General features: G+C 39.4%; 1 protein-coding gene across 1 annotated transcript; it reads right to left on the reverse strand.

Moving 5' to 3' along the window:
- Positions 1–1,532: 1,532 nt before the first annotated feature.
- On the reverse strand, positions 1,533–26,565 carry chpfa (chondroitin polymerizing factor a). The gene is made up of 4 exons (XM_034186272.1): positions 26,166–26,565; positions 12,103–12,667; positions 5,297–5,479; positions 1,533–3,004 (listed from the first exon to the last, which is right to left on the reverse strand). Exons 1-4 carry the CDS (start codon positions 26,456–26,458, stop codon positions 1,742–1,744), a joined length of 2,304 nt encoding a protein of 767 aa, XP_034042163.1. The 5' UTR covers positions 26,459–26,565; the 3' UTR covers positions 1,533–1,741.
- Positions 26,566–26,834: the final 269 nt, after the last annotated feature.

Raw genomic sequence — 26,834 nt, forward strand, 5'->3', positions numbered from 1 at the left:
GAGTCAAAAATATTATGGAACAGGATATATAAAACGTCCATTATATTTGGCAAAATGTTTCTTACATTCTGAATTTAAATAAATCTAAAACACTCAAAAGGACCGTTTTCTTCTCAGAGAACGACTGAAAATATTTCAGTACTACAGCTGTTAACTAAGGTGATTTTTGTTTTTTGTTTTTAATTAAAATCATCCTCATCCTTCTAAATTCTCTCTGGCATCTCAGTTTTCTTGGGTCATCAAGAAAAGGTTCTAGGAAGATGACTTAAACTCGGATACACTCTGCTGGGCCACTTTAACCTTCATTTAATGACCTCTAAAGACCAACTATACTTCAGGTCTACAGCCTGCGATGCCTGTTGAGGTGTTTAAAAGTATTCCCGTCTCCCAGCTAAGTAACCGGGTTCAACAACATATTTTCTTGCCCACAAAGAAAAAAAAAATATTGTAATAACCTCAACATTATTCATCACCTCAGTGATTTCACTAAAAACAAATGCACGTTAGAAACTGTTTCAAAAGTTTCATATGAAAAGTCAGCATCAAAGGCACATATGCTTTTGAAAACAATCAAAGACGTAGCTAAAAAAAAAGCTTGACACTTCATGTTATAGTGCACAGACAGACTGTTGTGTAATAATACTACAGTTGCAACGTCGTGAAATCCACTCAAAAATGTGGTTTCCTTGTGGTTACATTTTCAGGGACGGTTCATGTCGACAGGACACTATCACACGATGCCTGAGGTTTTCACTCGAACAGCACTCCTAATTAGTTGCTTAAGATGGCGGGTTACTTTGCACTTGCCTGAAATTGGAGCATCTCATGACTACAATTTGCAACACCGCAAATTTCAACAATCCAATCACCGCCCAGGATGCAAATGATTAAGGGGATGCAAAGCCAGACATTTAGCAGACAGGGCGGGGCTTGTGTACTTGTTTACTTGCAGCAGCAGATGTGCAATTGGGCATTCTGCTGCAATTTAGTGGACAATTTTTGTGAAAACTACATTTATACCCGATTTTATTCATATTTACTTCAAATAACCACCTCTTAAGTCATATACGGCAATTAAACTTGAACATTCTTGGTTTAAGTACTACTGATTCCACTGAAAAGCCCCAACCTGCTGATTTAATTGATCTTCACCCATTTCTACAAAAACATGGGAAGCCCCACCAAGATCACTGACTCATAACATCCTACTATGCTGTAGTGAGACTAGATCGATTTTTCCATCAAGATGTTGTGAATCAAACAACCAATCCCAACTGTGGACGTGTGCCGTCTACGCCCCTCTGTACCGCTATGCAAGTAGCAAACATTAACCATAGTAATGTGATGAGCCATACTTACATTACAGCTATGCCGTTTCTGTACCATAGTCATAAACATGATTTTCAATCATTCAAAGGATTTGAAGGCTGAAACATTTGGGTCTAGTAGCACCACAATGAGGGATAAGTATTATAAACAGTTCTTCCATGCTTACTTGGAACATACTGTATTCAGTCTTCCAAAAATAACTAAAACCACCAACAAAACGATCCTCGATTGCACACTGGAAGATGGGGAATGTTGGGCCATGTCATGTGTTGTCACTGTAAACACATGGCTGATGGTTTGGACAAAACTCATCGTTGAGTATTGGGTGGTGCTTGTGGTGTTCCTACTCATGTTTAGCCAGATCCCAAATCCCAGCTTGTATTGGAAGGAACATAGGTTTTATGAGGTGCATTCAAGTGCTGTTTCCTTGTTCTTGCTCAAACAGGAGTGTAGCAAGTTGGGAGCGAGACCCAAGACCTTCCAAGTTGCTCTGAACACATCTGTGATAGATCTCTTCACTGAGCCGTGGATTGCAGGACTGGTAACGATACTTCTGATGAAGTGCCGGTTCTACTGCCCTGAAGACATGTAGAACTGAATACTTTACAAACATCTCATAAATGTCCAATGACTCTAGAATGTCCTCATTCTCCTGGACGTCGGATACCATCCGTGTGCGTGTTGCCATGTAGTCGGAGTTATAAAAACATGCTTCTTCAAATGAGCTGCGGTCAAAATGCCCTGCATCTTTAACCAGATCAATCGTGGCCGGATGCTGCTGGTTGTGGTAGGCAATATCAGGATTGTAGTCCTGGAAATGAACTGGGAAAAACACCTGCCAGTTGTTTATTGAATTCATGCGGCATCGGTTAAGAAACTCTGAATTGATATTTGTGTTGACATAAGCCAGGAAGAACAGCGTGTCCACAGGATGCTTCTTAGAAATGATGTCCATGTACTTGATCTGGGATGGTGTTTCTGTCTTGACACTTATCCATGGGATTTTCACTGCAGGGTATTTGCGTTCGTAGGTGTTTATCTGAGCCTTCACACTGGCAAAGATATCATTCTGGTTAACTTCCTGTGCCTCCACTGGGTTGTAAATAAACAAGAATGTCAGAATTGTATTTTCACTGGTCTCAAAGGCATTTGAGGCAAAGACCTCAAGAAAATGGTCAATGTAACTTCGGTCCTGAAAAGTAAGAGGTACAATCACATGAACTCTCGTTGCTTCAGTGACATAGGGCATTGGAATGATCTCTATTTGACTCAAAGGTCGGACCAGGTGAACCCGCTTTGTGATGGAACGGCTGTGTCCTTTCTGGTTGATGACTTCCAGCTGTAGATCTAAGGTGTACTCCATTCCCCTGGTGGGGTCAAACCGCCTGTAGCCATTTATCAGCTGTTGCTTTTTGAGATGTAGGACAGGCTTGTACTTCTTGTTTAGCTCTCCTACAGCTATGTTGATGACATCAGCGACATCCACGCGGCCAATGCCACGCAGTTCACACTTAGGAGAGCCATCGATGCACAAATACACCTCTTCCTCTGTGAAGTATTCCCAACTCAGAACTTCAAATCGAGATTTGGGCTCAAATGGTGGGTTGATCCCCACTGGCCAATGGGCGCTGCGATTGCCCTCAAAAGCAACCACGCTGACATTTTTTATTTCTGCCTGTGGAGGTAAAAGAAGACAGTTACCAACTCGCCATTGCCACCAAACATCCTAAACAGAGGAGAGAAATTATCATACTAAAACCCCTTGTGTTTAATTAATTTACTGCAACATAAAGCCATGATTTATATTTGACATGAAGACATTTGTAACATTTGCACGAAGCCGAAATCCATAACATTTCTAGCTTCATGTACATGACAAATGCTGGTTTTACTTTCAAACACTAGACAACATTAAATATTCAAAGATGACAGGACTGTTACAGAGAACACGACATCTTGCACTGTTTGGTATCAAAGACGTGAGTGGAACCAAAGTAACAAATAAAAAGCTACAGCTTTAAAACGCAGCTGAGTCTACAGGCTTTTGGAGCGTGTTGAAAATGGAACGAAACTGCTATATCTTGATCCCTCAGTTGCACAGCAGTTAATCTTATTTACTGTATTTTCTCACAATCTTGTAAAAGAAAATAAAAAAAAAAACACCCAACTTGTAGTCTGGAAAATACAGTAATTCATTATAATGTGATTATACTGAATACTGATGAGTGGGCATTGTACCCTGTTAAAATAGGAAAACAAAATACAAAGCCATTCAAGAACATCTGGTTTTGATATTGATAAGTATTGGCAGGTAATCGGTATAAAAAGGTCTGACTAAATTCATTGTGTTCCTCAAAAATTCTACACACAATACCTCATAATGACAATGTGAAAATAGTTTCTGTGAATAAAAACCAGCTGTTTATTTTTTTGTCCAACCTTTTTCAAACACGGGACTTAAACAAGGTAGAATGGAAATCAAGTCCGGTGATTATCAACAAAATGCTGCTTGTTCACTAAAACAGTGAGGGAGTTGATACCAAAAAGCTCTATTCTGGTCTCATCTGACCACATGACCTTCTCCCATGCCTCCTCTGGATCATCCAGATGGTCACTGGTGAACTTCAAATGAGCCTGGACATGTTCTGGCGTGAGCAGGGGGACCTTGCTGCCCTGCAGGATTTTAAACCATGACGGCATCATGTGTTACTAATGTAATCTTTCTGACTGTGGTCCCAGCTCTCTTCAGGTCATTGACCAGGTCGTCCCGTGTACTTCGGGGCTTTCTCAGAATCATCCTTACCTCACAAGGTCAGATCTTGCATGGAGCCCCAGACAGAGGAAGACTGAGTCATCTTGTGTTTTTTCCATTTTCTAATAATTACACCAACAGTTGTCTTCTCACCAAGCTGCTTGCCTGTTGTCCTGTAGTCCATCCCAGCCATATGCAGGCCTACAACTTTGTCCCTGGTGTCCTTAGACAGGTCTTTGGTCTAGGCCATGGTGGACAGGTTGGAGTGTGATTGATTGAGTGTGTGGACAGGTGTCTTTTATACAGGTAACAAGTTCAAACATGTGCAATTAATACAGGTAAAGACTGCAGAATAGGAGGGCTTCTTCAAGAAAAATTAACAGGTCTGAGAGCCAGAATTCTTGATGGTTGGTAGGTGATCAAACACTTATTTCATGCAATAAAATGCAAATTATTTAAACATCATATAATGTGATTTTTTTTTTTTAAGATTCTGTGTACATATGATAAAAATTACAGACCTCTACATTCTTTGTAGGTGGGAAAACTTGCAAAATCGACAGTGGTTCAAATATTTATTTGCTTCACTGCATGTGTACATACACACATACACACACACACACATACATATATATATATATGAGTATTAAAGACATCCCTGATTTAGGATCCCCTCTTAAATTTGACATGAAGCTGATTGATGAGGATTCATCTCACCATAAGGAATATCCCACTGTGATGTTTTCTTTGTTCAACTTTCCCTTTAATACCAGTGAGTGCACTGTGTTGCTTTTTGCCTTTTCACCATTTTCAGTTCTAAAGTGAAGCCACACTTGACTGTGTAATGTGGTCCATGTCCTACTGTTGTGTGCATGCTATCACATAATCAAAGCACACAACCCCATGTCAGGCAACTCAGAAACAGGCAATGGAAAATGCTTACGTAGGTTTTTGCATACATGTTGCCTTTATTTGGAATAACAAAGGGTAGCTGTGTTTAATCCCACACGGCCTGTCCATCTTATCCTCCTGACTACCAGGAAGTTAGTCAAGAGGATATAGGTAGGAGATGACTTTCATATGACTGATAAGACCGTTCACCTGTTCAGGACAGTCAGACAAGCATTACTGTCAAAGCCAGACATGTATAAGTACCAGCATATATACAGAGCAAAGTACTATGCATGTCTGAAACAGGCTTTGAAATCAGCTTACCTGCAGCTTAGCGATCTCATCATAGGTCCTCTGGAGTTCAATCTCAGTGAAGTATCTGTGCAGCTGGTACATCTGCTCAGGGTCAGACACTGGATGGACAGACAGAGCTTTCTTTAACTGCTCACTCTGATCTTTACTGGGATCAGAGTTCTTTCCCACCTCATAATGGTGGTACTGAAGCCCCTAAAAAGAAACAGCAGGACTTTATTACAAAGCATCTTAAAGCACGCTGCGTGTAATCTGAAACATAGTTCCTAAACTGTCTTACTTCTGATATAACAGACATTCAGAGTTCTATACTCTGCACTTTGGACTGGTTTGGTGTGTGCAGCAGGGAAAGTGGTTTCATACACAAACAAACCTTAAGCTGTAAGAATAGAACTGCTTCATGTAGAACAAATTAAATTACTGCCAGGTTTTTGGTCAATTTTAGCATCAATGTTTTTTCTCCTCTGGCATATATTGATAATGGTGACTCAAATTCACCAATGTCACTATAGTAACACTTTTTCTGTCTCCCACGTGCAATAATACTACACATTCTCGTGCAATAATAACTTGTACACTCACATACAGCATCACTTGAGCACACATGCAATATTACGATGCATTCTTTTTTTCTTGCTTGTAAATAGCGTATTGTACAGTATGTACTGTTATTCTGCATAGAACATGACTTCCATGTGTTTTTATGCATACTTTGCACAGTTGTTCTGTGACTATCCCTTTGCAGCTGTAGCATCGTAAAGTTCCCCATCGTGGGACTAATAAGGGATTATCTCATCTTAAAGTAACTTAAAATCAGACCAACTGATGGAAATCCATCATAGTGAGCGAGAACTTTACTCCCTGTATGTACAATGTGGACAGTCAGAGAGATTTGATTGGAATCAGATTTGCAATGAATCCAATCTAAACATATGTTATATATATGTTATGCAAGTTATCACAAAACACAGGAATGTGTTAATTATTAAATTTATGGGTAAGAAAAAATGTAGTTCATCTTCATTTAAAGCTCTACTGCTACAGATGTGGGCCAGCCTCAACAGTTACCAAGTCGACTGACTGTATATATTACGGACACAGTCTTGATCATTTTTCTGACATTGATATTGGCCTTTGTGTTTACGTATGTGTTTGTTCACATCAGAATCAAGCCAACATGATGCCAGAACAAACAGCATGGTGGTCTTTACAATAATGGTAAAGTCTTACCATTATTGTAAGACTTTAGCACGGCATCTGGATTTGGGGTAAATAAATAAATAAAAGTCATGTTTTGCTGTGATTTTTGGCCGTGTTGTCTCATCATCTCCTCTGATCTCTGTATCAGTTTCATCACAGTCAGATGCTCAGCAACCTGACCACACACACACAGTAATAGTAAGACATGACAATTAACATGTTACTTTACACTAATTGGTATTTTCCTCTACAAGCATATAATTCCAGCCAGGAAAGTATGGAAAAATAATGCTGTGTTCCATGTACCACACAAGTCATTTTTGGCAGATTTTAACCCAAAATACAACAAAATTTTGTTCTGTGGTGATTTTGATATTCATATTTGTTTTCCCTCTTTTTAGCTGTCTGGTGATATTAAAATCCTTTTAAACTCTTCTGGTCTAAGACAAATTGTGGATTTCAATTTCAATTTATATAGCACCAAATCACAACAGAGTTGCCTCAAAGCGCTTCACACAAGTAAGGTCTAACCTTACCAACCCCCAGAGCAAGAACACAGGTGCCAGTGGCAAGGAAAAACTCCCTCTGATGATTTGAGGAAGAAACTTCAAGCAGACCAGACTCAAACAGGTGACCCTCTGCTTGAGCAATGCTATTGACACAATAGACAATGCAGGAAATTTTGGGAGATTTTGGGAATCCATGCTGGTGTACAAGACAGGAGCCCTGCAGAAGAAAAACACCCACTCCCATCTCTGGAAGGAGCCACACCTCAAACATATTTTAATGTATTGACAATTACATTATGTACTTACTAAATAAAATCACACACGCATGCTTTTAATATAAAGATGATTTACCACCCCCTGCTGGAATGGAGTGTGAGTCCAGAATGTAATTAGTAACATCCATTGTTCAGTGTTGTTAGCTAAGATCTGTAGTTTCTTCAAAAATATTAGTCCTATCAATACTCCATTTTCATAGTGTTCATGCTTGACTCAAATACATAAGCATACCAAACGGCAAATGTCGGCTCTCCCCAATTTGTCTGTCATAAAAGTTAGACACACACATGCATGCACATATAGAGCTTTTTGTCTTTTCTGCATTCTGCTGCAAGCAGGTGCTTCTATTACACACCCACGAACAAAGCCTGTGGCGGAAGACATCGAATGCAGTACAGTTTTCACTCATGTAACGGCAACATGACACTTAACTAAACTGACTAAACCAATTGAAGTACAAATGGACAAATTGTCAACACTAACAACACTGTTAACCTAAGATGAACCACAATAACATTTAAAACCCCAAACTCCCATGGTGCATTGCAGCACAACGTCCATTGTTCAATCGTTAGCCAATTTCTCCAAAAATATTACTCCTGTCAACTTTCCGTTTTTGCAGCATCCATCCTTGACACAAAATACATAAGCATACCAAACGGTAAATGTCAGCTCTCCCCAGTTTCTCCGTGATCAAAGCCACACACACGTACGCACAAACATAAGCCACTTGGCTATTAATATATAGATACAGCCATCTCTGAGTGTATTCCACCATATTGGATTATTCTGTTCGCGCAAGCAACCAACATGCATCACGCTGTCTTCAACTGGACTGGTCATCTCAGTGTTAAGACTGTCAGAATTTGCATAAATAGACTTCTTGTCCATTTTGGCCCTGTCTGGTTGAGTCTGTAAGATGTACATTGCTTAAAAGGATGTAGTTGGATCATCAGTTGCATATACAATAGCCTAAAAATAGCAATATTGTTTACTGAAATTGTTTCTCGGAAAATATATCAGCCACAGCGACAGGTGATGAGGAAAAATGACCAAACAATAAACAGGAAAAAAAAAAAAAAAATTAAAAGCACATCACAATGTCAAAAAAACAGAATCCACAGTGTTACAGCACAGAAAGAAGCTCAATGAGGTGGCAAAGGAGCCTTATTTGACCAAAACAGAGACAATCTGAGGAGCTGATCCGTCTGTTGACATTCACGAGCTACCGATGCCAACATTCCCCAGACGTTTTCTACTACGTCGGTTGTGGTGTCAGCGCCTACACATACAAGCAGTTTTGGAATTGTAAATCACTGGATGCCCACATTCAATTCCCCAGGGGATCTGCAGAGTTTTTTAAAAACAGAAACCAGAAGACCATTGTGTGCACAAATGTAGGTCATCACTCCCTCTGTGTCTGACTGTCACTCAAACATGTCGCTGTTGTAAACACTTTAAAGACAACAAAGAGACTTATTTGTATGTTGTTTCTGTTTTTCTTCTCTTCTTCGTTACCATGGCAATCTGGGCTCTTTGGTGGCGTTTCCAAGCAGGAAAATTGAACTACCATCAGTCACGGTTTTCCATTGGGATCGTGTGAACGGTTGTGTCATTTCAAAACACAACAGTTCACCATTTTGGCAAGTTATCAATTTTAAAAATTCATCTTTGTAGCCCAATAGTGACATTTACTTCTGGTAGTACTAGTGTTAAGGTATAGCTTGTGTAACCAAAAAGGGCCACAATGCATTACCGACATCATAATCCCATTCTCTATTAATAAGGCTCTCATATGTAGTCGCCCTATTGAGGTTTCAAATCCTGCAAAATCTAGCAAAACCTCAGAGAGTTTGCCGCTCTGTGAGATGTAACATTGAGAAATGCACTGAGACGCTCTGATCAGGCTGCACACGGACAACAGCATTAACACTGCAACATAAAACTCTTTGTATATTGTGCCTAAAACTCTCGTGAATACATGAGCTGGATTTTTAGAGGTTGTTAATGTGATTGTTTTATGTTAACATGCGAGAAGCTCAGGTTGTTTCTCTGTTATCTTCAATGGGAATTGCTATGAGCTGTGATCGCTTCCTGTTTATGTCGTTCTGGGGGAAACTGAAGTTTGCTCTTTAACGTCCTGATTATTGTCCTTTACAACACTGTTTGTTCCAGAGTCATATATATAAAAAAATGTTTGAAATTTGGTTTGCGTCTATGAAGTACTAAGCAGATTAAAGGTAGCAGACACGGATTATTTGGAATATTTTTTTTTTAGCAAGTTTTCAGGGTCTCATGCAGCAGTCTGTTATGTGATGAAAAGCATTAAAAAATTACATTTGGGTAGTATAATTTTCATTTTCAATTGCCGTCATGTGGATTCTCTATGTTGTTTAGACTGCAGCAACTCTCTAGCGCGCAAGGGATTATGGGATATCTCAATAAGGCGAATGGCCCAAGCTGGCCCATTTTCCTGTCTAGTACTAGGCCTTTCAACTCCCACCCAGCCCACACCCCCCGCCTCTTCTTATCTAGGGTCTCTGCTGGAGCCTGTGTGGCTTCAGGCACTCTTCTCCCCACCCAATGCGACTCACTCTCAGCTGTGTAACAAGATGGTTTCCTGTTCTGGGGTACAGCCAAGGGAAAGCTATAGACAGAAAGCATTGTCACATCCACTGAATGACACAGCTGTACAAGCCCCCTGTATCTATTCTAAGAATAGCAAATTGAGTGTTACTGCATATAATCAGATGTGGCAAAGAAGACTGCAGACCGTAGAGTGCATGAAGGAATGCTGAATGCTGAATACAGCAAACACTGTGGCCTGAAGAGGAACTGGAATAGAATAAGGCTCCAAACAGCTTGTTTGACCTTAAATGTTAATGACGTTGTAGGAGCAGAGCGCGCTGACCCACAGGGGATTTTCACACCACTGAGCCTAAAAGCAAGGCTGAACTCGGGTGCACTCTCTAAGCCTGTTTACCTACTCCATGTTGTTGCAGGAGCTGTGGAAGCAAAAAGAAGTCTAAGGGATATTAGCAGTCTACCCTGCAATATAAATACTACCGCGTGCTAGCAGAGTAATTACACTGTTATACAGCCATCTGTCAGTTTTAACTCCAAAGCATGAAATTAACCATGTGACAGTTTCGTTTTCTGCCAAGAACGAAAACACATCACTGGGGTATTGAAAGCTAATTCAGTTTTTGTCTGGCTAAAATAATCATTTCATCAATGACATGTTAGATAGTCATTTAAAAAAAGTGATGACAATTTCAATAGCAACACATCCAATCCACTCAGTATTTGGCAAAATTTAAAACTGTCCCAAAATATCTATCACATGGTTGACTTCCATTTCACCTGATTAGCAACTGCAGTACAAAGTTCTGGCAGTAGGGTGTGCAATAACATCAAAACAAGAGTTATTTCAAAGGTTTCAAAAATGCCTTTTCAAACCTGTGCCTGTTTTAGATACTTAAAAACATGCACCATACTTTCCCCAAATCACAAGCAAACATACTGTATTCACATGTGCCCATGTATGTGTGAGCTCCTTGTAAAATTCTGCCTGAGGAGGGGGTGGGCAGATGCACAATCATGGCCAAATATTACGTTTGTCCCATTTCTGATGTCTGATTTAATAGCAAATAAAAAATAATTCACAAATAGCTCACCTGTTTGCATCTTCTTTTGTCATTTTCTCATTCATTAAATGTGTTCCTTATCAGCCAATGTCTGGCAAGTCCATCAGAAAGTTTTGTGCACAATGAAAACTTTGAGCGGACATCAGACAGAAAAATCCCAGTGGTGACATTTGTTTTGCAACTCGTTAGTGGACATCCAGCTGACATTAACCTACATTCTCATGTTGCCAGCAGAGAACAATTCCTGTTTTCCTGCACAAGAGTCTTTCAATGTAAGGGCACATTTCTGCATAAACTTTGATTCTACTACCTGCAAATACTGATGACATCAGAGGTAAGATGTGGAAAAGTTGAGAAAAACTGAAAATTTTTTAGGATGTGTTGAGAGTCACAAAAATTAGCAGGGTGGTGGACAAGTGGTTTGTATGCTTGGTTTCAGTGTGGAAGGTTCCCGGGTTCAAACTCCACCCCTGCCACATTTCTCCATGTAATATGGAGTTGCATCAGGAAGGGCACCCGGCGCAAAACGTGCCAATTCAACATACAGATCCACCATGGATCTGCTGTGGCAACCCTGAGTGAAAACAAGGGGAGTAGCCGAAGGGGCTTGCTTTTTTGAAGCTCACAAAATTATTTTATTTTAGGGTGGGCAGTTAATACATTTTAAGGACAAGAATTGGGAACCACTGGTCTAGTGAATCACTAAAAACAGCTGAACCAAATAAATAAAAGTCTTGTCCGATGTGTATTCCTCAAATTTCATAAACAGCAGCGATACTTATACTGAAACTTTTAGTATCTGTCAATACCCATCAGAGATTTGCTTCCTGCCTTCAAAGAACTAATCTGTTAATAAATACATCTGTCTAGATGTACTTGCCAATAGCCATATAATAAAAGAACTCACGGTGTGCAAAATATTCTACTCTCAAAAGATCTGCAATAGAATATTGATTGGATTTTGTTTCTCGTTTATCTAATCCAGTAATTGGGCCAATATCGGGCAGCCAGCCATCCAAAATATCAGATCGATGCACCCCTAACAAATAGCTGATACCCTAGTCAAGACATTTCTGTAACTTATGTATTACTGAAAAAGTGTTTGGTAAAAATAAATTAAAAAAATTCATGAGTTACACAGCATGATTATCATCAAGTACCACATTTGGGAATGTTGTCTACATACCTCATATTCACTGACACAGTTTGTGTTGGTGTAATCAATGATGCATCTTCCAAGCCACTCGTCAGGCCTTGCGCTCAGGATGTCATTCCGACAGTTCTCCAGGAAGGGCTGGAGCCGGAGGAGCAGGGTCCGTGACAGCAGGTACCCGAATCCTCCATAACAGTACCTGCCTTCCATCTCACCACCGATAAACTGCTCAGGACTTCCCATGTAAAGCTCCCGATCCATGCTTAGATGTTCCACTAGGGCTTTGATCCTGTCAGCTTCTGAGTAAGTGTCATCTTGTATGATGTAAAACCAATCATACTCATTGATGTAATGTTCAAAAACATATTTTATGGTCTGAAACATGTTCCATATAAGTCTCTCGTCCCCATGAGAGACTACAAACATGCCATGAGGACTTCTGCGGTTGCGCATGCCGGTGAAGAACACCACTGTGTCCAGGTGATGGCTTATGGTTCGGTTGACAGCTACACCCAAGGTATTAATGGTGTTTTTGGATGTCAGCACCCCAACAAACAGACGCTCTCTCATCCCCAACTCTGTGCTTATGTACTTTGCCCTGAAAAGACATCAAATAGATATCAGTGACTGCATTTTAATTTAATAACGAGAACAAAACTGCAAAACAGGAGTCTTAGTGTGCCCACTTTCTACATCACTGAGATACTGTTTTGAAAAACATTACATGGTTAGTACAAAATTGTCAAAAATACATTATTTTTCCAGATGCTGTGGACTTTGAGCCACCTCAGCTGTGGATGTGCTGAGAGTGGGACACTTCAGTTGACTCATGGCTGCACAGGGTAGAAGAAAGAACTCAACTTAAATAGGTTCTTTTTGCGCTGACAGGGTTTGTAGCGGAGCACAAGGTTGTACGGGAAGCATCGGGTGCTCTGGTCTCCCCACGAGGCTGCTTTTTAATTTTTTCCTTAAAACAGGCTATGTGGGTGCAGAGCAGCTGCATTTCTTCCCGTCAGACTAATTTTGCCATAACTGCAAAATTAAGCAGTTATCACATTAAAGACAAGTCACCACGACACAAAATCACACTTATGTATACTCTGCTGCAATTAATCAGCAGCTCACATGGATGCCGAACTGTGTGTGATATGTTTATAGGGTTGGGTATCGAAAACCGGTTCTTTGAGTATCATTAAGAAATGATTCGATCCACCGACATCAAGCGATTCCCTTATCGGTCCTTCAGAGCAGCCGATGTTTTTGAGGGTGTTTGTCTAGAAAATGATCATTTCTCTACATTGATTACAGACCCTGCAGCGGCTCTGTAATCAACCGTTTCTGCAGCGCAATTCCACTTTGATGCGTGAACCAATGAAGCAATGCTTCGATCCACTAGCTCGTTGGTTCTTTGATTCGCTGCTCTTCAGAAATGGCAAGTCTGCTTCTTAACCCCTCTCAAAGCCATTAAAATATCGTGAGTCACTTTTGTGTGGCTTAAAGTCACTAACTGGGACTCTTGTCTTGTTGCAGTCAAGAAACGTCCTCCGTTCCGTTGGCACAGCTCCAAACGCTGTGCGGCTCTCTGCCGAGACAGAGTCCGGTCAGAATTAACAACTTCAAAACGAATTGCCACTTTAAATAAAATGACACCTCTTTCCAAACGTTGTAATACAAACAAGAAACTACAATCGACTAAAACGTTTTTTTCCTCCCAAAATGAGACGTGTTGTGTTCTTTATGAATTACATCCTAACATGTAGTACAGCAGCTGCAAGAGCTCAGCACAGAGGCATGGAAAGACATTTACGACAATAATGTCTGAAAGGAAATGCTTTTGACAAAAACTACAGATTTTGTTTATTTCTATTTATGTCCAGAGATCAAGGATCCACCATGTAGAGTTTATTATGTCCAAAGTTTAAGGATCCAGTGACCAATTTCATATTTATTTACTTTCAGACTAAATAAAATGTTGTTCAATTTCAATTCAATCGGCTTATAAAGCGCCAAATCACAACAAAAGCTGTCTCAAGGCACCTCACATAGAACAGTTCAACATTAAAAAAATTAAATAAATAAATAAAAATTAAAAAATTCAAATACATCATTAAAAACAGAAGTAAAAGAATTAAACAGATAAAAAACTATTCATAAGAAAGAGAATAAAAATAGGCTTTAAGTCTTGACTTAAAAAATGTCCACGGACTCCAACTGTCTCATGGTCGCAAGAAGACCGTTTCACAGAGCGGGTGCACAATAAGAAAAAGCTCTTTGATCTGCTGACAAAGAAAACCTGTAAAACCTACTTTTAGTACACAAAAAATTCACAAGCGGTATCGATAAGGAATTGGATCGATAGATAAAATCTTAGCGATACCCATAACTATAAGTGAATAACATCAGTGTTGTTCCAGATACAGATACTGGATTGGATCAGATCAGAACCATCCCTAATTACAGTGCTTCACCAACCCACTTAAGTTTCAACTTTGCTTGATGGAAATCAATTAATGTCAGTGATCTGGCACATTTGTTTGGACCAGGGTGGCAGACGCGAATGCAGAAAATTACATCATCTAGTTCCTGAGATATGGTCATTAGGGTAATGCATTTTAGACAGCGAGCTCCAACTTGACTAAGACCTTAAACATATAACCTTGACATGATGTGTGTTGCGAGAGGATGCTCTCCTGTATTTATCCACCAAGTCTGATTAAAATTGCTGTTTGCATTCTGAAAATATGACCTCAGACACAACAAATAGACATGGCCAGTACAACAGCCTCAACACTTCATGGTGGGGCTTAAAATTTTTTTTAATAAATTGCAGTTTGCACATGTCAGAATTCTTGGATCCAGATAACCATTTAATGTCAAAACTTGTGAGCTCTTTGCCCAAAGTCGTTCTCTTAACCAACAAGCACAAAGAAGAACTGCCAAGCATACTCGACATGCAAAGCTTGCATTGTGATTCACTGCAGCAAACAATACTCAAGAATAACTAGTACTTATTTCTGTGCTACATGTGACATCAACGACACACTTATTGCACAAAACACTGAACAGAGCAGGCAGGCTGGCTGTGAAAACTAGGTACTGGAGCACAACTCAAACCCCACGAGAGTCTTACTAAGAAATGTTGCAACCACTCTCGACGCATGAAAAACCACACGGGTCATATTAACGTCAAGGCTGTAGATATTTACACATTACTGCTGTTTTAGCCACCCATTACCACAAATCAAATTAATAAGTAGTATTGTGCACATGCTTTCTGCTTTCATTTGATACCATTTAAATTGGGGGGGAGGGGGGTAAATACTAAGAGCAGATGTGTAACAAACAGAAATAACAGTCACAAATTAAAAGCTTCACAGAATTTATCAAAAAGGGGTGAAAATTGTAAGTATTTTTGCTAGAATCACAGTTTTGAGACATTCATATTTCTGTACACATCAAACACAGCATGGTAGACTATCCAATTTCAGGTTTCTGATAGACAATTTTAGGGCTGCAGCTATCGATTATTCTGGCGATTAATCAAGTATTCAGATAAAAATTAAAAAACAAACATTTCATTTCATCCATTTACTTAAGCTTAATTTAACAGTTATACCTGACAGAGAAAATGATTAGTCAGTTTAATGAACAATCAGTTCAACTCCTCTTAAAATAAACATTTTTATTAGCAGACTTTGGTGACATAACTTAACTGGTAGCTGCTTCTTTAAAGAAAGAAAAGGAGTCCATTTAAGTGGCATTGACATATTCTGGATTCATTTTAAAGATGACAAAGAAAAGATGACCAAAAAAAAAAAAAAAAAAAAAACTTAAAACACATTGCCATATTAGGAAGTTTCTGTTGGAAGTATTTTACACAGAGGATGAGCAGGTTAGGTGAATTGGAAACTCTATCATTGTCCAGGTCTCCCTTGTAAAAGAGATCTTGATCTCAATGGGACTGACCTGGTTAACCCTCTGGGGTCTGAGGGCATTTTTTGGACAGTTCACTCGTCTGGCATAAATGTTTTAATATTGCTGTTAACAGCTCTTCCTGCATCCCACAGTCAAGTTTTGTCTCTTTTTTTTTCCAGGACAACCTGTGCTTTCAGAATATATATGTTTCTGTTGTGTTTTATAAGTGTAATAAAGGTTTACAATCAGAAATAGGCAAGGAAAAAATAAAGCGAAAAATAATTTTCCACACATTTATTCAAAACACACAGCAAACTATAATAAACAACTGTTTTGACACTTTATAAAGGTAATTTGAGGTCTTGTGTGAAAAACTGTACAACAAAAAGGTTCAAACAATAAACAAATGCACATTTTGAACAATATATACAAAATAGTCTATGCGTTTTGTTGTCCATTGATATGGTAAACAGTGCTTTACGCACAGAAAGCAACAGAGTTATCCAGTAATATTCACATGCAAACTGGTGGAGCAATCCTGATAGTTACACACTCTTTCCAGCGTCTCTCAACTAGCTTTAGCTAGTTAGCTGGAGACGCTGGAAACTCTTGTGTAAACAGATCAAACTTCACTCTGTGATCCTCGAATATGTTTTTTGAAGAGCTCCAGATGCACAAAGGTCGACAGTAAACCAGAAGAAGAAGAAAAGGCGACGTTAGCGCGAAAAGGTGGAAGAGCTGAGAAGGTTGTTGAAACAGCGGCTAACTGCTGCTAATGAAGCCGAGATATTTGAGTTGGTAGAAACAAACAGATCACAGAGCAGCAAGAAGAAACGAGTGGATTTAAAGAAGAGAAGAAACTAGTTTTCAAGCCTGAAGTTCGCTGATCCACAGCAGCTACTGAGGATTGTTCTTCACCGGCGCGGCTCCACCTGAAGCCCGAGGCGTCAGCGCAGTTCCACCGGCGCGGCTTTACCGAGGCGTCAGCGCAGTTCCACCGGCGCGGCTTTACCGAGGCCCGAGGCGTCAGCGCAGTTCCACCGGCGCGGCTTTACCGAGGCCCGAGGCGTCAGCGCAGTTCCACCGGCGCGGCTTTACCGAGGCCCGAGGCGTCAGCGCAGTTCCACCGGCGCGGCTTTACCGAGGCCCGAGGCGTCAGCGCAGTTCCACCGGCGCGGCTACACCTGAAGCCCGAGGCATCAGCGCACATCCACCGGCGCAGCTACACCTGAAGCCCGAGGCGTCAGCGCAGTTCCACCGGCGCAGCTTTACTGAGGCCCGAGGCGCCAGCGCGGAGTTATCTGACCATGGGTCCGAAGAAGGCACTGACGGCGGAGGAGGGAGATGATATCAAAAAGTCCCTGGACTTTTTGTCTGAGGAAATCTCTGTTGTTAAAATGCAGCAGAAATCCATTATGGAGCTGGTGGAAGAAGTGAAGGCTCTCCGGATCGAGAATGCCGAGAAAGACCGGCGTCTGGTGTACCTGGAGAACCGTGTTGCAGAGTTGGAACAGTACACAAGGATGAACGACGTTATTATTACAGGAATTCATATTAAACCTCGATCCTACACACGGGCGGTGTCAGAAGACAGCGGAGGGGAGGCCAGCGAGCAGGAGGCCAGCTCAGTGGAACAACAGGTGGCTGACTTCCTGCAATCTAAAGGTATTCAAATGGACTGTAATAACATTGAAGCGTGCCACCCCATTGCCCAGGAGAGAGGATGGAGACAAGCGAGCAGTTATAATGAGGTTTGTCAACAGAAAACATAAAATGGCATTGTTAAAACAGGGACGGAAACTTAAAGGAACAAACATATTCATCAATGAACATCTGACCAAAAGAAACGCAGACATCGCAAGGAAAGGTTGTTTCTTAAAAAAGCAGGGAAAAATTCAACAGACATGGACATCCAACTGCAAAACATTTATCAAATTGAATGGAACGCCAGAACAAGCGAAGGTTATGGTAATCAGGAACATCGAGGAACTGGACAAATACGACCAATAAGGTATGAGGACACAAACACATCACAACACCATGACACAGACCAGAGGAACCTGTTCATCTACTACATCATCTACATCTGGAGACAAGAAGGATATAACTCAAAGGATTGCTGATCATGGAAAAGTAGAACTGAGAACATTTAAATACACAGACCACAATGTACTGGACTTGGAGCACGATATAGACCTGGACAATAATTTCTTCTCAAATATCAATGACAGTTGTTGCTATTATACAGATAAACAGTTTAATCGGCTCATTAAAACGGATAACAAATCATCAATAATCCATTTCAACAGCAGAAGTCTATATGCAAACTTTAACAACATTAAAGAATATTTAAGTCAATTAAAAAAAATATTTAACATAATTGCTATATCAGAAACATGGATCAATGAAGATAAAGGAATGGATTTTGAACTGGATGGATATTAATTTAATTGTGTAAACAGAAAGAATAAGAGAGGAGGAGGAATGGCTGTGTATGTGGATAAGAACATGGATTATAAAATAGTAGACAATATGACAACTGTGATTGATAACTTATTAGAATGTATAACTATTGAAATATGTGAAGAAAAAAAGCAAAAATGTATTAGTCAGCTGTATATATAGAGCACCAGGATCTAGTATTGAAACATTCACTGACTGTATGGGAAAAATGTTCTCAAAAACTAATCAAAAAACTGTGTTCATTTGTGGTGACTTAAATATTGATCTGCTCAATCCAAATAAGCATAAAATAACAGATGAATTTATCAGTGTAATGTACAGTATGAGTTTATATCCAAAAATCACCAGGCCAAGCAGAATTACATCCCATAGTGCTACCTTAATTGATAATATATTCAGCAATGATATTGAGAATAACACTGTGAGTGGATTATTAATCAATGACATTAGTGATCATCTACCAGTTTTCATCGTTTATAATAGAAACCATCTGCGGAATCAGCCAGAGGAGAAAATAAAATACAGGCGAGTGCGGACAGAGGAAAACATAAACACACTAAAGAAGGATTTACAGGAGCAAAACTGGGAAAAGGTATACAGTGAAAGTAATGTTGATAGTGCATATGAAACTTTTTTACAAATATTTACATCATTATATGATAAAAATTGTCCAATTAAACAAGACTACAGAAAACAAAAAATCCAAGATCGACCATGGATGACGAAAGGGTTATGAAATGCATGTAATAAGAAAAATACACTGTATAGAGAATTCATAAAACTAAAGACTAAAGAGGCAGAAAATAGATATAAGAAATACAAAAATAGATTAACTAATATTATACGGGTATGTAGGAAGGAATATTATAGTAACATATTATATAATAACAAAAACAATATTAAAGGAATATGGGATATATTAAATAGCATTATCAAAAATGGTAATAAAAACAGAGTTACCCTCAGTATTTCATTGATAATGTCAAGAAGGAAAATAAGGATGAGGTAGTCAACGGTTTTAATAATTTTTTTGTAAATATTGGACCAAGCTTGGCAGAAAAAATTCCCAATTCCCAACCTGAGGATTGGGATAATAATCTCATAGAAAGAAATCCCTGTTCAATGTTCCTCACAGCAGTGGATGGAAAAGAAATTACAGACATTGTGAATAACTGTAAATATAAAACATCTACCGATTAAAATGAAATTGATATGGTGGTGGTAAAACAGGTCATTGAATGGATTGTAGAACCAGTAACTTATCATTTCAAACCGGTAAATTTCCCAATCAAATGAAAATAGCTAAGGTTGTGCCGCTGTATAAGACTGGGGATAGACACCACTTCACAAATTATAGACCTGTTTCTTTGCTTCCACAATTTTCCAAATTATTAGAAAAGTTATTCAATAATAGATTAGTCAAATTCATAAATAAACATAAATTACTTACTGATAGTCAATATGGATTCAGAGCACATAGTTCAACATCACTTGCATTAATAGAATCAGTTGAGGAGATTACAAACGCCATAGACCACAAATTACATTCAGTTGGAATATTTATAGACCTTAAAAAGGCTTTTGATACAATCAATCATGACATAATCAGTAAACTTGAACAATATGGGATTAGGGGGTTGGTGTTGCACTGGGTGAGAAGCTACTTAAGTAACAGAAAACAGTTCGTGAAGTTGGGGGAATATACACCATGATGCTTGGACAATGCTTGTGGCGTCCCACAGGGGTCAGTATTGGGTCCAAAACTGTTTCTAATTTATATAAATGATATTGTCAATGTTTCCAAAATATTAAAATTAGTATTATTTGCAGATGACAAGCATTTTTTGTTCAGGGGGGGATTTGCAGGAGTTACTGAGGAGGATCAGTATAGAAATGGGAAAATTGAAAATATGGTTTGACAGAAACAAATTATCATTAAACTTAAGTGAAACAAAATACATGTTATTTGGTTATTGTAATACAGACATACAGGTTCAGTTACAAGTCGAGGGGGTAGATATTGAAAGGGTACATGAAAATAAGTTTCTGGGGGTGATAATAGATGATAAGATAAACTGGAAGACTCATATAAAACATATACAAAGTAAACTGTCAAGAAGCATTTCAGTTCTAAACAAAGCGAAACATATTGGACCACAACTCACTCCGCATTCTTTACTGCTCACTGGTTTTACCATATTTACAGTACTGTGCAGAGGTATGGGGTAATACTTAGAAAGGTACAACACAATCACTATCAGTAATGCAGAAAAGAGCTATAAGAATTATTCATAATACTGGCTATAGAGATCATACAAATCCACTATTTTTACAATCCAAATTCTTAAAATTCACAGACTTGGTTCATTTTCAAATAGTACAAATCGTGTATAAAGCAATAAACAATTTACTTCCAGCAAATATTAAAAATATGTTTTTTAACAGATCAGGGGATTACAGTCTGAGGGGGAAATTTAATTTAAAGCATCAGTGGGCACGAACAACATTAAAAGGTTTCTGTATTTCTGTCTGTGGGGTGAGGATGTGGAACAGATTAGGAGTGGGGCTCAAGCAATGTCCAAGCATGAACCAGTTCAAACAGCGGTACAAAAATATGTTTTTTTCTAGGTATAGGGAGGAGGAAGGGTAATGATGGTTAGGGTGTTTTTGTTTTTTGCTTCGGCTTGTAAATATATAGTATTTTGTATGTAAGTAGGTATGTGTAGGTGTATATATATATATTGATATCGGTTTAGGTGTGTAGGAATCTATGTGTATATGTGGCAAAGGGTATTTACTGGTTGTGGGGAAGAAGGGGTAGGGATAAATAAGATGATGCTTCACCCTACCCCTTTTCGGACATGTTGGGTGCACAGTAGGAACTTTTTTGTTGTTGTCTTTACTGATCTATCTTGTAATTGTTGTTGTATCAAATGTTCGAAATAAATAGTTTTCATTCATTCATTCATTCACTCTTTGTTTGAGCACGTGAGATTGTCATCAGAGGCTCTCCATGTGCTCCTGCTTTCACTGATCGCTGTGCGTAATGGTGCAGGGCACACTGATTATGTACTAATAGTATGTACTCATTGGAGCACCCAGGGGAATATTCAAATGGGCCAACTAGTAACACATCACTCCTGAAAACGATCTTTGGCTTTTCATGTGAGGTAAATCTGCCCTACGATTAGATTTTGGAAAACCATGTGACGGTGAATCAATTCTGATTGGACACTCACATTGCGCACGTCATCACACAGCTTCTATGAGGAGTACAAAGATGGCCGACTTGAAAGTCCGCGGAGTTAACTTTTCAGCAGGAAAAAAAAAAAGTAAGTTTCTATCTCATATCATTCAAAAGTTATTTATAATTTAGTAAAGCTTGGTCTTAGCCACCGTATACAACGGTGTCGGCCCCAGAGGGTTAAATAAAGATTAAATTAAAGTGGAAGGGAGGAGTGTTGGCTTTTTAAATACTTAAAAGACAATGGACTTGAGAGGATTGAGTACTGCTATAATGGACTGATGCAGAAGGTGGCAGCAATGCAACAATCCAGATGGCGGATGCCGTTAAACACCACAGAAGAAGAGAGGGTACGTTTGGCTTATGTCACAAGAGTGCATTTTGAGGTCAGAGCATATTTCAGTATTCACAAAATTCCTCAAAAAACCACAAAAAATAAATGCAGAAAACTATTTACTTTACTCATGTTTTGTCAGTCTGGGTAAATAGTCGGACTAATCTCGTTTCTACAGCACAGCGTTCACGAGACAAAAACAAACATGTTTTCGTCATATGGCAAGGGGTCAGAGTGATCTCTCAGCTAGCTCCGGCACAATGTGAATTGAATAACGAATAATTTATAGATTCTTAACGATACCCATCCCACTTGCAATCACTGATCCTACGTGACATTAACATGACCTGTTGGGTCCGCTTGGCAGACTCGATGCACACAGCAGATGTTTTCAGCTCAGGTGCTGTAGCATGGAAGAAGTGTTGTTATGGAAAGCGAATTCAGTTTTGCAGTACACACAATGTACTGTGTTTTGCTTTTGGTTTAACTGATAATGGTCCCACACTTTTGACAGTTTCTGATGTTTTCTCCATGGGTTATTTTGTACTCCCTGCCGCTCACTGTTTTCATCTCCGTCCATCTCCATTTTGCATTCTGCGCTTCACACACGCTTTATGGCACGCTGTTAATGTATCGAGCACATAGCAGTGAATTAAACAAAGCCTCGAGACAGAGAATTTTGCCTCAAAACATTTCAGTAATCGAATTACTCAAATTATTTGAGGAATCGTTTCAGCCCTAGACAATTTCCAATTATGCGCTGCACTTTTTGGCCTACTAACCAATAGATGGTCCATCGATTTGCATTTAGAATCTGATATTAAAGGAGAACACTGGAATTTTTCATGCTGGAGCCTATTTTAAGATGTTTGAGTTCAACTTTTCAATCAGAACAAAACTGATTTTAACCAGTCCAGTATTTAGCCTGAACCTAAAAAAAAAAAAAAAAAACAGTCAGAAGCTAAACAGCTATACAACATAAGCATAGGGAGCATGGAGGGGGCAAGCATTTAACAGGCCTGGCATACAGAGCATTAGCAGTTGGTTCATATGCATTTCTTCAAATGCTGTGTTTACGGGGCACTTTTCAAAAACAACAACAACCAAAAAAGTTTGACTTTTTAAATGTTGTATTATTTATATGGACATGACGGTGCCTTGCTATAAAACCTTAAAGGCTGAAACTGAAGATAATTTAGATTTTTATTTTGTAGAAGCCATTATTTATTTGAAGTTGACCAAATAATATAATTGCCCATTTTATTTTCTCCTGTAACACTTGAAGCATTTGAATTAAGAGTTTAGTTTACTGTATAATAGAGGTACATGATTATACAGTTGCATAATCTACGGTGAATTTATGTTTAACGTCTGGCCAAAAAATATATTTAAGCCAAAATTAACTGTATATCTTCGCATCCCAAAAGGAACCTTTACAGAAATAGTGATTTAATTTGTATCGTGATCTACACAATGAGACTGATATGGGGGAAAAAAAAAAAAACATCATACTTTGTTGTTGTGTTCTGTATTGTAAACCTTTTTGGTAGAATGGAAGCTTTCTTATGATTTGGTGCTGTATAAACTAAACAAATTGAATTGAATTCATCATATTTTTTTTTCATATCGCCCAGCCCTACATGCGGGACATCCCCAAAAGTGATGTCTCGAATTCTTCTGTAGTCAAACTCATTCACACACTCAGTCAATTTAGAGCAGGGGTGGGCAATTAATTTTTACAAGGGGCCACATAGGGAACCTGAATTATGTCCGAGGGCCACACCATCAATAACTCGGCTGTCTCCCATTACAAATTTTACAAAAAATTACCTATTTAATAGCTTTTATAGGTAATTTTTATTATTGTAATAATATGTAAATATACCTAAATAAGCCTCTCTAATGATTTGCAACACACAAGGTTGACATTTTTAATATATGTAATAATAATCACAGACCTCATGAGGGCCAGACAGAGACATGCAAAGGGCTGCATGTGGCCCCCGGGGCCGCAGTTTGCCCAGGTCTGATTTAGAGTCATACATTCACCTAACCTGCATGTCTTTGGAAGCAGCAGGAAGCCAGAGCACCCAGACGGAACCCACGCCAACACAGGGAGGACATACAAACTCCCCATAGGGGGGAAAAAAAAAAAAAAAAAAAAACAGAGAAATGAACCTGAGACCTTCTCAATGTGAGTCAACCGTGCTAACCACTAAGCCACTGTGCTGCCCCATTTTTATTAAAGAAACATTTTAAACATTTTTCTTGCACGTGTACCTTTGTGGTGTAGGGGTGGTGGCCAAGTGGTTAAGTCAAAGCAGAATATTCCAGGTTCAAGGCCACTCCTGTCCATTCTCCATGCCAAAGTGACTTAATTATATGTGCACCTCCGTAGAGCTCTGATCCATTTCTTATGACTTTTTAGCCTGTTCACTGACAAGAACCATCTTACTGCGATGCTTTTAACTTGCCCCGAACGCTTACAACGTAGAGCTATTTACCCTGTGACACTTTTACCATTAACTAAATACTTATGCGAGCTATTACAATTCAGAACATTAGGCTCAGTCACGTGCCTCTCCGATCAGCTCGTCTGCTGCCTCCAACCCTCTAAGGACATCTTGATCATGAGAAGTCTCTGGTAGCAGATGTATATTTATGGTCATAGGTCTTTCCTCAATTTATCCAGTTTTTAAAGCTGTTAACACTAGGTGATAATACGACAACATCTGGCAAGTTGGTCCAGGTGTCTGAGGTTCTAAGTGAAAAGGTGTGTTTGGGCAGATTACTTCTTGGCCTAGTTTTCAGCATTTTCAAATAATGTCCTCTTGTGTTTGATCCAAGAGTTTGATGGAATCACACATTTCACAGTCATATTTGCCAGACAAAATTTTATATATTTCAATCATGTCTCCATGGACTCTACGGAATGTTAAAGGGAATTTTAGTTATGAGAGTACTTTCTGAAGTGGCTATCCGTATGTAGTAGTAATAATAATAATTCCAAATTCTATTAGTACATAGTGCATGTTACAGTTATGGATTACAGTTCAGGTTAGGGGTTGCGGTTAAGGATAAGTAGCTGCTTCCGTTGAGGAATCTACGTATGGGCCATACTAAAATACGAAATGGGCGAAATGAAGCAAAATAGGGACTGATAATCATGAAATGGGGGAAAATGTAACAAAATGGAGCAGAGTGAACCAAACTGACTCCAAAGAATTACTTTTATTTAATTTTTTAACTTTTGTTTTTTGTGAGATGCACTCAGTACATGTAGTAGGGGCAAGTGCGCCATCTGCAGTTCGAGAGATGATACTTCAGTCAGTCTGCTCCATTTCGTTAAGTTTTACCCCCATTTCGTCTCATTTAGCTTAAAAAAAATTAATAAAAGTACTCAATTGAATATTTGGAGTCAATCTGCTCCATTTCAGTACGTTTAACCCTCGTTTCATTATTATTAGTCCCCATTTCGCTTAAAAATAATTCAATAAAAGTAATTAATTTCGTTATGTTTTACCCCATTTTGTGATTATTAGGCTCCATTTCGTATTTTAGTATAGCCGTCTATGTATAGCAAATGTGTGTACAGTAGGTAGCCTCATAATCATGTGACCTGTATTAACCAATGACAGACACTACATACAAGTAATATTTCACTATAGGTAAGGATCACCACTGCCAATACTTCACCTCAGTGAAAATCTGAGCACAAACAGAAAAAAAGATCTAAAAATATGCCCCAGGTTGAAAAATCAGTTTTCTTTGAAGTGTGAAAATGACATCCAAAGAGCTGTCATCACTAGAGAGACAAATCATCAAGATCAAAGACAAAAACATCATGATCAGGGATTAGTGTGGGTGTGGCCACATCAACCATGAGCAATATCCTCAAAATTAATGAAAAGAAAAACACATGGATTAGCTCAGGAGGAAGACAGACAACTAATGTGGTGGAACAGGGAGGCTCTTTGTTGAGGAAAGGTCACTTCAAAACTGTTGGCCAGCTCAAGAACACCCTCCAGGAAGATTGTCCACAGCGCTCAAAGTGTTTGTCTCAAAACAAACAAATCTAATTCCACAAGAAACTTGAAGCCCACGTGTAAACCACCAGGCCAGTTTAAGCTGAAGTCGTACCTGAAAACTTTCTTGGGCGCACTTTGTTGGACTTGTTTGTAAGGGACGATTCTCGGCTGGAAGTTCTCTTCAGACTCCACGTCGTTACTACTCGAAATCGAGTTGGGTTTTCGGGCTCCTTTGGGCTGTCCATCCTGACCCGATGGGACATCACCGGCGTCGTTACTGTCCACAAAGAAGCAGGTCTCTTCCACCCAGTTTACACTCAACAAACTCAAGGTGAAGCCCAAAGAAATGCCGACCACCACCGGGCCCATCGGCCGCAGTATCGACACCACCGTGGAAAACCGCATTCTTCCCTTCAGCCTGTCGCCGTCACGACGAGCCTGGACACCGGGACCGAATCAGCTGCACATGGAGCCCGAAGAGATGCGACCGTGTGCACGCAGGAGCGAGTTAAAAGATGAAGTTTCTTCCTCATCAACATTTACGCAGGACTCGTACGTGTCAACGCCGCTCCGGGCCGACTCCGCCCACTAACCTGATTGGCTGGCTCCCGCCGCGGCGGCTCAGCTGAGAAAGATTGACCGCTGCTGAGAATAATAATGATCATAAACCGAATCATAAACGACCAATCAGAGAAAATTAATATACTAAAATTAGATGAAATTAAACTATGCATGGTGGAGCTACAACTCCTATCGTTGGGCGGGACTTGACAAATAGCTT

The sequence above is a fragment of the Thalassophryne amazonica genome, chromosome 14 (genome assembly GCF_902500255.1).
Source record: "Thalassophryne amazonica chromosome 14, fThaAma1.1, whole genome shotgun sequence".
NCBI lineage: Eukaryota > Metazoa > Chordata > Actinopteri > Batrachoidiformes > Batrachoididae > Thalassophryne > Thalassophryne amazonica.

Excerpts from the sequence above, each read along its gene's own strand:
- chpfa (XM_034186272.1), bottom strand. The coding sequence starts at position 26,458 with ATGCGGTTTTCCACGGTGGTGTCGATACTGCGGCCGATGGGCCCGGTG. Across the intron at positions 12,668-26,165 it reads GCGCCCAAGAAAGTTTTCAG|GGCAAAGTACATAAGCACAG; the intron begins GTACGACTTCAG and ends ATGTCTTTTCAG. Across the intron at positions 5,480-12,102 it reads ACTGTGTCAGTGAATATGAG|GGGCTTCAGTACCACCATTA; the intron begins GTATGTAGACAA and ends GTTTCTTTTTAG.